This window comes from Geotrypetes seraphini, chromosome 1, assembly GCF_902459505.1.
Source record: "Geotrypetes seraphini chromosome 1, aGeoSer1.1, whole genome shotgun sequence".
Classification (NCBI taxonomy): domain Eukaryota; kingdom Metazoa; phylum Chordata; class Amphibia; order Gymnophiona; family Dermophiidae; genus Geotrypetes; species Geotrypetes seraphini.
The window spans coordinates 49,264,217-49,279,147 of record NC_047084.1 but is presented as its reverse complement, the minus strand read 5'-3'; the positions used below and the strand labels follow the sequence as shown (position 1 = coordinate 49,279,147).

The 14,931-nt window shown below is 50.8% G+C and overlaps 1 protein-coding gene across 1 annotated transcript in view; it reads left to right on the top strand.

Moving 5' to 3' along the window:
- The window catches only part of MAP3K1 (mitogen-activated protein kinase kinase kinase 1), a 212,254-nt gene that overhangs the window by 29,451 nt on the left and 167,872 nt on the right, over window positions 1-14,931 (top strand). Inside the window, exon 3 of the mRNA XM_033957630.1 lies at window positions 11,869-12,081. Coding sequence (XP_033813521.1) covers window positions 11,869-12,081 — 213 coding nt within the window. The remainder of the gene's footprint in view (window positions 1-11,868; window positions 12,082-14,931) is intronic.

The following is a 14,931-nucleotide window of genomic DNA, read 5'->3' as shown; positions in this document are numbered from 1 at the left end:
GGGAAAAGGAAGGGAGGCGTACTGCTGGACAGGGGGAGCAGGAAGTGGTGCTGAATGGACAGGAGGGGGGGTAAACAAGGAGAAGGGCTGGCTGCTGGATAAGGGGAGGTAAAAGGAAGGGAGAATGGACAGGGGGAGCACGCAAGGGGTGGTAACGGACAGCCAAAACAAAGAAAGACAGAAATACAGAAAGCGGCTAAGGAGACAGAGAGAGAAAAAAATAAAGACAGACACACACATACATTCTAGCACCCGGTTAATGTAACGGGCTATAAAGCTAGTAGTAAATGTTGAACTAAGGCCAGTACTGAGCAGACTTGCACGGTCAGTGTCTGTATATGGCTGTTGAGGGAGGATGGGCTGGGGAGGGCTTCAATGGCTGGGAGGGTGTAGATGGGCTGAAGTGAGTTTTGACGGCGATTTCGGCAGTTGGAACCCAAGCACAGTACTGAGTGGATTATCCCAGGACAAGCAGGTAGCCTATTCTCACATATGGGTGACATCATCCACGAGCCCCGATGCGGACTAGCCTCGCAAGCATACTTGCTTGTAGAAACTTCAGAAGTTTTCGAGTCAACCGCACCAGCACAGGGCGAGTCTCCTCAGTGCTCAGTTTTCCGTGGAGCCAAGAAGTCTGTACTTTGACGTTCTGCGCTGAACTTCGTTCGCTTCGTGCCTCTCTCACTGTGGTTTTGTTCTTTTTAGTCGCGAATCGCTGTGTTACTTATTTCTTTTACTTTACTTTTTTTTTTTAATGGACTTTATTTATTTTTTCTTAGTCGACTGACTGGCGGGGCAGTTCCGGCCAGTAACGGGCTTCAAGAAGTGTAAGCCAGTGCCTGCGTGCAAATTTCTTCACGGACCCACACTGCTGGTGCCTCAAATGCCTTGGGCTGGATCAATAGTCTTAAGTCGTGCAAGTGCTGTGCTACTCTCAACCTCGAGCCTTAAAAAACGTCGTCGGGATTTAGTGGAAAAACTATTCAGGATGGACTCTTCAGTGACATCCTCGACCTCGAATGCTGCCTCGGCCCATCTTCCAGCAAGGGTCCTGCTTCCACAACTCATTTGGATTGTCTTTAGCCTCGAGTACACCTGCTTTATCTTCCCCTGAGCTCCCCTCAGGCCAGATACCTAAGCAGAAGGTTCCAGCGGTGGTCCTCAAGCTCACCAAGACCTCAAGTCGAAGCACATCTCCACTGCCACCTTGGAGCCTATACCCTCAGCAAGTGGTCTGTTTCAGACGCGGATCCACATTTGCAGGCTTCTCTCCAGACCAAGTTGGAGCAGCAATTTGTTCAATTACTGAGCAAATATAGTTTCTGCCTCAACAATGCCTACCTGTAATCCAGCCTGGGCAATCGGTAGTTTCCCGCTATGCGTGTGCCTCGAGCTGAAGCTTCACACTCAAGGAGCAGATTCTTTGCGAGTGTTGGGTCTGGCATCTACACACTCGATGCACGGAGTAGATTCTTTGCGAGTGTCTCAACAGGAATCCTCACACTCCATACAAGGAGCAGAGTCTTTGGAAGTGCTTTTGAGATTCCTCGATCCAAACCACTGAGTTTTCAATCTACAGCTTCCAGCCCTATTCATTCACGCAGCAACATTGCTGTTTCCATACATAGGGAGAAGTGTCCTCGAGACCTGCTTCCAGGCATCACTCTCGTCGATCAAGGCCCTCATCGAGGCATTCATCGAGGCACAAGTCTCCTTCCAAAGAGCAGCCTTCCTCGTCTAGACCTCATTCCAGACCTTCCAGCTCTTCGAGGCCTCCAACTCCTCGGTCGAGGTCACCGCTTCCAGATCCAGAGGAATCAGCTGCTTCCATTGCCTCCTCCAAGTCTCCATATTCTTTGGATTGCCACTTCTCCAAAGAGGCTTTACCTTCGTTCTCCACTCGAAGCGCCTCAAGGTCTTCGAGTTCCTCTCAAGGCAGGGCCCTGGCGGATCAGCTCTCCTTCTCTTCCTTCCTTCGTCAGATGGCTGATGACCTAGAAATTCAATTAGATGCTGGTTCTAAATACTCTGAGTATCTCGAGGTCATGCATCTGCCTCAACCTCCTGCAGAGTTACTTAAGCTTCCTCTTCATAAGCTTTTGTCTCAAACTTTCAAACGATGTCTAGAGACTCCTTATGCTATACCTACTGTTCCAGGCAAGTTGGACTCGAGGTATATAACTCTACATTGCAAACGGTTTGAGAATTCACAGTTATCTCACCAATCCCTCCTTGTGGAATCCTCTTTGAAAAGAGCCCATCCTACCAGGGTCTATGCTATAGTTCCTCCTGGAAGAGAGGGTAAGACCATGGACAAGTTTGGACGTCATCTTTAACAAAATGCTATGATGTCCTCCAAAGTCCTCAAATACAGTTTTATCTTCGTTGCTTATCTCAAGTTCCTCATGTGATATTCTTCCAGGCTTTCTCCAGAACCTGGATCAACATAGGCATTTTGAGTTCCAAGAAAGTCACTGCTACTCTGTCACAACTCAGATTGTATCTTCTCCAGTCATCTTATGATGCCTTTGAACTGTCTGCTAGGGCTACTGCTTTCTCTGTAACTATGTGTGGCCTGGCTTCGCACCATTGACATGGATCCTAATCTTCAGGACTGTCTGGCTACAGTTCCTTGTGTAGAGCAATGATCTCTTTGATGAATCCATATAGGCTGCCACTAAGAAATTATCTGAGCATGAAAAGTCTTTTGCTTCCATTGTCAGACCAAAGCCAAAGCCAGCACCTGCAAAACCTTCATGCCCAACTCCAGTTTTCCAGAGGCGTTATACTCCAAGGGCAACTCCTTACACTCGAGCACCTCCCAAGAAACCACAGCAACAGAAACCTCAGCCTTCTGCTGCACCTAAGGCTGCGCAGCCTTTTTGACTGTTTAAAACAGAGCATAACCTCCATCGTTCTGCCCTCTGTCCTCCCTTCCACCCATAGACGGTCGTCTCCATCATTTTTACCATCGATGGGAGACCATTACATCCGACCTCTGGTTGCTGTCAATAATCAGGGATGGATACTACTCTTCATTTCACTCAGGTTCCTCCAGAGCTGCCTCCAAGTATCCTTCTAATCCATCCCAGACCGCCCTTCTTCTTCAGGAAGCTCAAGCTCTGCTTCATCTCCATGCCAATCGAAGAAGTTCCTTTGGAACAGCAGAGCAGGGAATTTTACTCCCATTACTTCCTAGTTCCGAAGAAGACGGGCGATCTGTGACCCATGTTTGGATCTCAGGGCTCTCAACAAAATTTTTAGTCAAAGAAAAATTTTGCATGTTGTCCCTGGCGTCCCTTTACCCCCTCCTAGATCAGATCGATTGGTTATGCTCTCTGGATCTCAAGGAGGCTTATACTCGCATCCCCATTCATCCGACCTCCCATCAGTACCTCCGATTTCAGGTGGGGAATCTGCATTATAAATACAGAGTGCTACCCTCGGCCTGGCTTCATCTCCCAGAATGTTCACCAATTGCCTGGTGGTGGTAGTAGCAGTTCTAAGGAACCATGATCTTCAGGTGTTTCCCTACCTAGACCACTGGCTCATCAAAGATTCAACATCTCAGGGGGTTATTGTAGCGACCCAATGAACTACATGGTTCCTATAAAGCTTGGGATTCGAAATCAAGTTTCCCAAATCCCAACTTCAGCCCTCTCAGTCTCTGCAGTTCATAGGAGCTGTTCTGGACACTATCCAACTCAGAGCATTCCTTCTTCAACAACGTCTGGATGCTCTTCTTCAACTCTGTCATGCAGTGTCCTCCTGCTCTTCAATCACAGCGAGACACATGATGGTACTCCTAGGTCACATGGCCTCCACAGTTTTATGTGCCCTGGTATCTCAGTGGACGCAGGCTTGCGAACCACTCTCTCGACACATTACAGTCACTCTTTCGTTGAGACAGTCACTCCGCTGGTGGATGCTCTCTCCCAATCTCTCCAGAGGTTTGCTGTTTCAAACACCCCCTCATCAGAAGGTCCTCACGACAGATTCCTTGACCTACGCTTGGGGGGCTCATCTCGATGGTCTCCGTACTCAAGGCCACTGGTTCAGCACGGATCGTCAGTGTCACATCAATCTGTTGGAACTCAGAGCGATTTTCAATGCTCTGAAAGCTTTTCAACATCTTCTTCACGACCAGGTAGTCCTCAATCAGACGGACAACCAACAGGGAGGGATGGGATCTCTATCCCTTTGTCAAGAAACTCTGAAGGTTTGTGACTGGGCAATTCCACAACGCCTTCCTGAAAGCTGCCTATATCCAAGGGGCGAAAAACTGTTTGGCGGACAAATTGAGTCGTCTTCTGCAACCTCACGAATGGACACTCAATTGCTCACCTCTTCATCACATTTTTTTGCAGTGGGGAACTCCTCAGATAGATCGTCCTTGGACACCGTCTAGCCCGCCTACTTCACAGGACTTTAAACTAGGTAAGTCGGGGGAGGGTACGGGCACAAACAACCAACCTGATGAGCTAAATTGTCAATCTTTTTTGAAGGCTGAGGTAAGTGGTCACCGAAATTCTAGGTCAGGGGAGAGCATACACAATTTCGGGTCTGGGGTAGGTTTACATTATAATTCTGGGCCACATTGTAATTCTGGGTCTAGAGGATATACACATTGTACTTCTGGATCTAGGAAGAGTACACATTGCAATTCTGGGTCAGGGGAGAGTACACATTGTAATTCCGGGACTATGGGCAGTACACATTGTAATCCTGGGTCCAGAGGGGTTACACACATTGCATATTGTACCAAAGGAGTTCAAGTAGCCCACGAGGGAACACCCCCACAGGATACACACCCTTCCATATTTGGGATAGGTACACACTGTAGTACTGGATCTGGGGAGTCCGGGTTAAGTACACAATATAGTTCTAGGGAGAATACAAAATATGAGCATAATGCTAATAGTGTCCAAGTAGCTCAAACGAGAAGTAACAAAAACACATGGAGGGCTATGTACGTTAATGCACACAGTTTGGGTAACAAGATCCTGGAACTGGAAACGGAAATAAGGAATGCCGACCTGGATGTGGTGGCAATATCTGAGACCTGGTTCACGGACTCCCATGGGTGGGACATGCTCATACCGGATTACAACTTGCTTCGCCGGGACAGGGAGGGCAGAATGGGAGGAGGTGTAGCATTATATACAAAAGATGACATTAAGGTCACAAGAATCGCAGATGTCCAGTACACTGGGGAATCTCTTTGGGTTAATTTGGCCAGAGGGAAGGACAAATGCCTGTATCTTGGCGTAATTTACAGACCCCCAAGACAACAGGATGACCTAGATATGGAGTTAATAGGAGATATAGAGAATATCACCTTGCGTGGGGACACAGTACTGTTAGGCGACTTCAACATGCCTGATGTGGATTGGGACACACTTACCGCTGCTTCCGGCAGCAGTAGGAGGCTATTGAACTCTTTGAGGGGAGCACGTCTCAGGCAACTGGTGTTGGACCCAACAAGGGATCAGGCAATACTGGACCTGTTACTTACCAATGGGGAAAAGTGTCACAGAAGTCTTGGTGGGAGAAACACTGGCCTCCAGCGACCACAACATGATATGGTTCAATCTTAGGAAAGGCTTCACTAAACCTACCACACTGACCAAGGTCCTCAAATTCAAGGACACAAACTTCCAGAACATGAGAGAATTTGTTCACCAGGTGCTACAAAGCCAAGCAGAAACCAATAGCGTAGAAGAAATGTGGTCGACTCTGAAAGCCACCATACAGGAAGCGACAAGCCGCTATGTTAAATTAGTAAGTAAACGGCGTAGGAACAATAAGCCGAAGTGGTTCACTGCAGAGATCTCAGACTTCATCAAGAAGAAGAAAAAAGCATTCATCTCTTACAAACAATCAGGGAAACAAGACTCTAGAGCAGAATACCTGACCAAGTCAAAAGCCGTCAAAACTGCAGTCAGGGAGGCTAAATTCCACATGGAAGAGTCTCTAGCAAAGAACATCCAGAAGGGAGATAAATCATTCTTCAGGTACATCAGTGACAGAAGAAAAAACTCGGGAGGGATAGTACGTCTTAGGAAACCAGACGGAGAATATGTGGAAAAAGACTCGGAAAAGGCACAACTATTATATGAATATTTCTGCTCAGTCTTCACCCGAGAAGCGCCAGGGCAAGGCCCTCAGCTACAGACAAGGGTTAACTCAGCTGACCCATTTAGTAATTTCAAGTTTACACCCAGCAGTGTGTACGATGAACTGTCAAGGCTCAAGGTTAACAAGGCTATGGGGCCTGACAACCTACACCCCAGGGTGCTCAGGAAGTTGAGTGATGTCTTGGCAGAACCGCTGTCCGCACTCTTCAACCTCTCCCTTAGTACAGGCAGCGTCTCGTTGGACTGGAGGATGGCTAACGTCATTCCACTTCATAAGAAAGGCTCAAAAATTGAGGCAACAAACTATAGACCGGTGAGTCTCACATCAGTATTGAGCAAACTAATGGAAACCTTAATCAAACACCAATTAGACACAATCCTTGATGAGGAGAACCTACGGGATCCCCGTCAACATGGATTTACTAAGGGGAGATCCTGCCAATCCAACCTTATCAGCTTCTTTGACTGGGTGACGAGGAAGCTAGATGTTGGGGAGTCCCTGGACATCGTATACCTGGACTTTAGCAAAGCATTCGATAATGTACCACACCGCAGGTTGCTAAGCAAAATGAGTTCTATAGAATTGGGCGAGTCATTGAAAAAATGGGTTGGGAACTGGCTTGGAGGTAGGCTTCAAAGGGTAATGGTAAACGGCACCCCCTCTGAAATGACGGAGGTGATCAGTGGAGTGCCCCAAGGCTCGGTCTTGGGGCCCGATCCTGTTCAATATCTTCATAAGTGACTTGACAGAAGGGCTCCGAGGTAAAATAACATTATTCGCCGATGACGCCAAGCTAAGCAATGTAGTGGGCAAAAGCACAACGGTCAAAAACTCAATGCCCGACAACATGATGCACGATCTACTCCTACTGGAGCGCTGGTCTAGGATCTGGCAACTCAGTTTCAAAGCCAAAAAATGCAAAGTTATGCACTTGGGTAGCCAAAATCCATGCAGGACTTATACCCTTAATGGTGAGATCCTAACAAGAACGGTAGCAGAGCTAGACTTAGGGGTGATCGTCAGTGAAGACATGAAGGCTGCCAATCAAGTGGAGAAAGCTTCATCCAAGGCAAGACAAATCATGGGTTGCATACGCAGGGGTTTCGTCAGCCGTAAGCCGGAGGTCATTATGCCATTGTATAGATCCATGGTGAGGCCCCACCTATGTGCAATTTTGGAGGCCGCATTATCGCAAGGATGTGCTGAGGATGGAGTCGGTCCAGAGAATGGCCACCCGGATGGTCTCGGGACTCAAGGATCTCCCGTACGAGGAACGGTTAGAAAAATTACAGCTATACTCACTCGAGGAGCGCAGAGAGAGGGGAGACATGATCGAGACGTTCAAATATCTCACGGGCCGCGTCGAGACAGAGGAAGATGTCTTCTTTTTCAAGGGTCCCTCGGCAACAAGAGGGCATCCGTGGAAAATCAGAGGCGGGAAACTGCAAGGTGACACCAGGAAGTTCTTTTTTACTGAAAGGGTAGTTGATCGCTGGAATAGTCTTCCACTTCAGGTGATTGAGGCCAGCTGCGTGCCTGATTTTAAGGCCAAATGGGATCGACACGTGGGATCTATTCACAAGGTAAAGGTAGGGGAGGGTCATTAGGGTGGGCAGACGGGATGGGCCGTGGCCCTTATCTGCCATCTATTTCTATGTTTCTATGTTTCTTTGATCTCTTTGCATCTCCCCACAATCACAAACTGCCTCGGTTCTGCTCCAGGATATATTCTCCTCATCGCCTCGAGGCAGATTCTTTTCTACTGGAATGGACGAATCTCTCCCTGTATGCATTTCCTCCATTCCCTCTCATTCTCAAGACTCTAGTCAAGTTGAAGAACGATCATGCCACCATGATTCTGATAGCTCCTTAGTGGCCGAGACAACCTTGGTACTCCCTTCTTCTTCAGTTCAGCAGCAGGAAGCCATTCCTTCTACCAGTTTTTCCATCAAAAATCGTCTACCGTATTTTCACGTAGATAACGCGCACCCGTGTAAAACGCGCACACAGGTATAGCACGCGAAAAACACAAATTTATGTACAGAAATTTTTATATACCGCGCACACCCGTATACCGCGCATGCTGCCCGACTCTCCTTTCGCCCGCCCCGACTCTCCTCTGGCCACCCCGACTCTCCTTTCGCCCGCCTCCCGACTCTCCCTCTCCCCCTTGAAGTCCTGTCCCCACCCTGAAAGCCTGATGCCCCCCCCAACGTCCAATTCAACCCCCCCTGCAGGACCGCTCACACGCATCCGCACCCCCACCCCGAAGGACTGCTCGCACGCACTCCCACCCGCACCCCCACCCTGAAGGACCGCTCGCACCCCCACAGCCTCCCGACCCCCCTATCATGTAGAAGCTCCTACCGGTGTCCTGCTGCTTCCTCTTGGCGGTCCCGACTCCCCGACACGATCGGGGCAAGAGGGAGCTCAAGCCCTCTTGCCCCAGCCAACCGCGGCACCCCCCGACAACGATCAGGGCAAGAGGGAGCTCAAGCCCTCTTGCCCCCCCGACTCCCCGACACGATCGGGGCAAAAGGGAGCCCAAGCCCTCTTGCCCCGCCGACTCCCCAACTCCCCGACAATATCGGGCCAGGAGGGAGCCCAAACCCTCCTGGCCACGGCGACCTCCTACCCCCACCCCGCACTACATTACGGGCAGGAGGGATCCCAGGCCCTCCTGCCCTCGACGCAAACCCCACTCCCCCCAACGACCCCCCCCCCCCCCAAGAACCTCTGACCGCCCCCCCAGCCGACCCGGGACCCCCCCTGGCCGACCCTCCAGCCGACCCGGGACCCCCCTGGCCGACCCTCACGACACCCCCTCCCCCCTTCCCCGTACCTTTGTGTAGTTGGCCAGACAGACGGGAGCCAAACCCGCCTGTCCGGCAGGCAGCCAACGACGGAATGAGGCCGGATTGGCCCATCCATCCCAAAGCTCCGCCTACTGGTGGGGCCTAAGGCGCCTGGGCCAATCAGAATAGGCCCGGGAGCCTTAGGTCCCTCCTGGGGGCGGGGCCTTGGGCACATGGTCGGTTTGGGCCCATGTGCCTCAGGCCCCGCCCCCAGGTGGGACCTAAGGCTCCCGGGCCTATTCTGATTGGCCCAGGCGCCTTAGGCCCCACCTGTCCGGCCAACTACACAAAGGTACGGGGAAGGGGGGTGGGGGGGTCGGCCAGGGGGGTCGCGGGTCGGCTGGGGGGCGGTTGGAGGTTCTTGGGGGGGGGGCAGTCGTTGGGGGGAGGGGGGTTTGCGTCGAGGGCAGGAGGGCCTGGGATCCCTCCTGCCCGTAATGTAGTGCGGGGTGGGGATAGGGGGTCGCCGTGGCCAGGAGGGTTTGGCTCCCTCCTGGCCCGAACAACTAGCGGGGGGTGGGGGGGTCGCCAGGGCCAGGAGGACTTGGGCTCCCTCCTGGCCCGATATTGTCAGGGAGTTGGGGAGTCGGCGGGGCAAGAGGGCTTGGGCTCCCTTTTGCCCCGATCGTGTCGGGAGTCGGGGGGGGCAAGAGGGCTTGAGCTCCCTCTTGCCCCGATCGTGTTGGGTGTCAGGACCGCCAAGAGGAAGCAGCAGGACACCGGTAGGGGGGGGGGTCGGGAGGCTGTGGGGGTGCGAGCGGTCCTTCAGGGTGGGGGGGCGGGTGGGAGTGCGTGCGAGCGGTCCTTCGGGGTGGGGTGCGAGCGGTCCTGCGGGGGGGGGGGGTGAATCGGATGTCGGTGGGGAACTATGTAAAAAAAATTTTGTACAACGTGCTCACACGTATAACGTGCAAGGGTATGTGTGGTACGTAAAAACCACGTATAGCGCGCACTTTATATGCGAGAAAATACGGTACTTCTGCGTCCAGCCGTTTGATCGTCCAGACTGCTGGTACATCTATCTTTATAGTACATTCTCGTCCAAGAAATCCTCCAAATCCCAAACGACTAGAACAAGAATTTTTGGATGTGGGAGAGGCCAGCAAAGTGATGGACTGGCCACCCAGACATGGCAACAGAGTAGCGGTGCATCTTACAGGGCACTGCTGTGAACTTCACAACTCCCTTGCAGGTCATGGTGAGCCCCCTAAAACACCCCCAAACCTATTATACCCAATTGTCTACAACCCCAATAACCCTTACGGCTGCATGTGCCACCTATATGACACTACAGTAAGGTTTTGGTGGACTCGCCTTTTCCACCAGTGGTTAGAGTGGCTTATGGGCTTGGGTCCTCCTCTCTATGGTTTACTAGCCTACCCCCCAAACTACTTAAGCTATCTCTGTGCAGCTGTACTAAGCTTTTCTATGCCAGGTGCTGATGTTCTGGAGGCAGGTATGTACGTTTTTATTCCGATTTTGGTGTCGGTGATCACTGGGGGAATGTGTAGGGGTCTGTACTTTGTGTCTGCAGTGGTTATCTGGTCATTTAGGATACCTTCTGGGTGCTTAGACCTGTTTTTAGATCGCCTAAGTCACAACGTTTAAGTTCCATACAGGCAGCCTTGTAAAACTTTCAATTATCCCTGCAGTATGACTAAGTTTAGGTCGGCCCACATCTTCAAAAATGCTCCTTTCAGCTCTAGGCACACTGCGGGATTCAGAGGCCTAAAAAGTCTCTGGATATGTCTAAAAACCTGTTTCAGTTATGAGCCCCCTATTGTATGGAATTCTCTAGGGACTAACAAAAAAAAAAAAAAAAAAGGATGTCCAACAGTGATAATTGAATAGGAAAAAAAATATCCAAGTCAGAAAAGAAAGTCATACTAATTTAAATCTGGTTGTCGCATCCAGGGTATAAAAAAGGTGTTCTGATTGAGTAGTTGACCACTGGAGAAATTAAGGCATGATACTTCCTTATTCTCCCATTGGTTATTTTCTCTCTTGCTCACCTCCCCCCAACTTCAGCTCTTTTTTTAACTTTAAATTGTTAGGCCTCCAGAAACAGAAATATGCCTACTGCATCTAAATATTAAAGACACTTGTAAGCCTGAAGGCTATTGAGGTGGTGCACATTCAGGTACAGTAAGTATTTCCCTTTCTCTGGAGGACTCACTATTTAAAATAAGAGTTGCAGTGGAATATGAACCTAGGTGTCCCCCTGCTCTGCATGGACATCTGTGTGGCCATTTTTGAAAAAATGCTGCCAGACATCCTTGAACGTTTTTGGGTTTTTTTAGGGGGGGTATTCATAATTTGAATGTTTTATTTTGGGAAACAGCTGTTCATTTTGGACATTCTCACTTATTTTTTTTATAGGAAAGCCTGACTTATTTCCTGTTCAAAATGGCTGTGAGATGGAAGGTTTTATTTTATTTTGGATGTTATAAGCAGGACATTCCAATTCTGGCTTGGACATCTTTCCAAAAATGCTCATCCATACTTTTTAAGATTTCCTTGCTTTAAAATCACTATCTTGTTCAAGTTTAATTAAGTAGTATGGAGAGCCATGCTACTTTATATTGATATGCAAAAGTAATGGTCAGCAGTAAAGTTCTAGCTGAAATATTTTATTGAATACCAAATACATTTCAGACTAGTATTTGAAAGATATTCTTCATTCATTAGAACAAAGCAAACTGAGCATATCAGTGGTTTGCCATCAGTCTACTCATTAGTGCCTTTGAAATCCTCTCATGTACTGGTTAGAAGTATAATAAGCTGTACTGTTTTTAGTAGATTAATTTGTAATATTTATCTATTATGTAAATATGTGAAGCTTTCTCTCTCTCTCTCCTGATCATTCTCTAATCAGGTGGTGAAACCAATTCCTGTAAAAGCAGATGGCTCTGAAAGCAATAAAACATCACCTGAATCTCCCACGGAAGGGTCAGCAAGTGGCTCTTCTCCAATTCAGAGAGGAAGGCGTAGCCCATCTCCCAGCAGTAGCTCCTCTTCCTCATCCACATCCAAAAATATCAAAGTGGAATCACCAGGAGTAAGAAGAAAAAGGTTATCACCGGTGCCTGTAAGTTTAGATTCCTACAATACATATTCTACTATAGGACTACTCAAATCAGGTCCACAGGCAAGCCAAGTTTTCAGGATATCCACAATGAAAATGTATGTGAGATTTGCATACCAGAGAGACAATACTTGCAAATATCTCTCATGTGTATTCATTTTGGATATCCTGAAAACCTGGCCTGCCTGTGGATCTCAAGGATGGGAATTGAGTAGCCCTGTATACTATATCCTGTGAGGGGAGGTGAATTGATTTAAAATGTTCATTTTTGCTTTTGTCCAGAAAGATGGTTGTTACTGAAGAGCAGGAACTTTCTCTTCTACTGGCAGTTCCATTCCATGTCTTTTTCTCTCTTCTACTTAATGGTGGTTATCCCAGGACAAGCAGGCATGATATTCTCACATGTGGGTGACGTCATCTACGGAGCCCCGATGCGGAAGCATTTTCAAGCAAACTTGATTGAAGATTTAAGTTTGCTCTGCTGCTCCACGCATGCGTGCCTTCCTGCTCCACTAGGGGGCGCATCCCCTCGTGGTCTCCAGTTCAAAATTTTCCGCTGAGCCTAGAAGTCGTGTTTTTCAGGCTCTGCCCCAACTGCCTTCTAGCACCGCAATTTTTTCTTGTTTTTTTCTCAATTAAGTCGCTGTGCGTGAATTCTTTACTTTTCAACTTGATTCCTGCTTCGTTTTTGACGACCCGGAGGCTTCCGGGTCCCCGTGGCCGCGTGGCTACTCGAGCCGCGGCTACTTTCGATTCTATGTCCCGGCCTTTGACCGGCTTTAAAAAGTGCACCCGGTGTGAGCGGCTTCTTTCCATCACAGACCCGCATCGCCGGTGCATCCTCTGCCTGGGGGCGGCTCATCCAACCGACTCCTGCCCCCAGTGCGCTACTTTCCAGAACCGGGCCCTCCGTCGAAGAAAAGCCCGCATGGTGGACCTTTTCGCCCCGGACCAACCCTCTACCTCGGCCTCGAGGTCGGCCCCGGCCTTGACCTCGGCCCCGAATACCTCAGCATCGCCCCGAGACCCGAATCCGAAGCCCTCTGGACAGCAGAAAGCCTCGGCCCCGGGTAAGTCCCCTCTTCCTTCTTCAGGTTCCGTAACATCGAAGAAGCCAGCCTCGGGGACACCGTCGACGCATGGCGGAAACCCCATGCTTACAGCCCCGGCTAAGCCCTCCAAGCCTTCGGGCCGTGCCGCTACCACACGGGAATACTCTGATACGAGGTCGCCCCCGGTGGAGTGCACCGAGGCAGTGGACATGCCTTCGATGCTGTCCGTGCCCGTCTTCCAGGACCTACTCCGAGCGATGATCTCGTCGGAACTGTACGCTGCAATGGCCCAGTTACAATCGGCCTCGACCTCGACCCCTCAGGTGCCAGACCAGCCTGAGCCTCGCATCGAGCAACCTCGGGGAAAAGTGAGCAAGCTTCGCCGCATCCCATCCTCCTCGGACTCCTCGCCGAGGCGCCCGAGACGCTCTCCCTCCGCAGACCGCCGCAGGGCAAAACGTCGTGTTAAAACGACAGAAACCTCGAACCGCCATACCTCCAAGAAGGCCCGAGGTTCACCAACTCTACGAGGCCGTTCTCCTACACCTCGTACGGGACCACTAAGGGTGGCTGAGTTATCACTCTCCAACCCGCGCATCCTCCGAACTCCCCCTCGGACCGGGACCCCGACCCGAGGCTGCAGGTATTCTCCGAGGGAGTCCGGATCGAGGTCACCGATTCGACATCGATCGGTACCCCGAACCCCGGCATCGTCTCCGAGGGGCTCCTCGAGACGCCGAAGATTGACTACCCCGGAACACTCTCACAGTGCTTCCCCGGTCTCGGAGCGTGGATCGGAGCAGGAACCTCGATACTCGAGGGAAGCCTCCCCATCCTTCTCCACCCGACGGAGGTCTCATTCACCGACCCCGCACGGGGCCCCGGGAACATCCCGCCCATCCTTCACTCGGTTTGTCCAGGACATGGGCCACGCTTTGGACTTAGACCTCCAGTCCGACTCCAGATACTCTAAGGAGTACCTAACGGAGCTGGATATGCCATCACTGCCCAGAGAGTCCCTTCGCTTACCACCTAACCCGGTACTCCAACAGGCCTTCTTCAGGAACCTGGAGACCCCCTACATGGTCACAGCCGTACCCTCCAAAATGGAGGCCAAGTACCGCACAGTACCCTACCCGGGATTCGAACAACCACAGCTCTCCCACCAGTCGCTGCTAGTAGAATCCTCCTTGAAAAAGGCTCACCCATCCCGGGTCTCAGCTGCGGTCCCCCCAGGCCGAGAAGGCCGAACCCTGGACAAGTTCGGCAGGAGACTATATCAAAATGCAATGATGGCCTCTAGGGTGCAAAGCTACACTTTCACCTTTACATCCTACCTCAAACACCTCATTGGACTATTGAGAGCCTTTGAGACTGACCTACCGGCCTCCCGGCAAGGAGCGTTTGGCCTGCTTTTAGAGTCCCTCTCCAACCTGCGCCTCCATCTATTCCACGCGGCCTACGATGGCTTCGAACTCTCCTCCAGAGAGGCAGCCTTTGCTATCGCCATGCGCCGATTAGCTTGGCTGCGCCTGGTCGACATGGACCCCAACTTGCAGGACCGGTTGGCTAACCTCCCCTGCGTGGGAAAAGAACTGTTCGATGACACTATCGAGGCGGCTACAAAACGCCTCTCCGAACACGAACGCTCGTTCGCCTCCCTCGTCCGGCAAAAGCCTAAACCGACCGCGTCCAGGCCGTTCAGGGCCCATCCGCACCGATACCCACAAAAATCCACTCCTGCCTTCTCGCGGCCTCCACCCAGGCGCCCGCAGGCCCACCATCGGGCTCTACCCAAGTC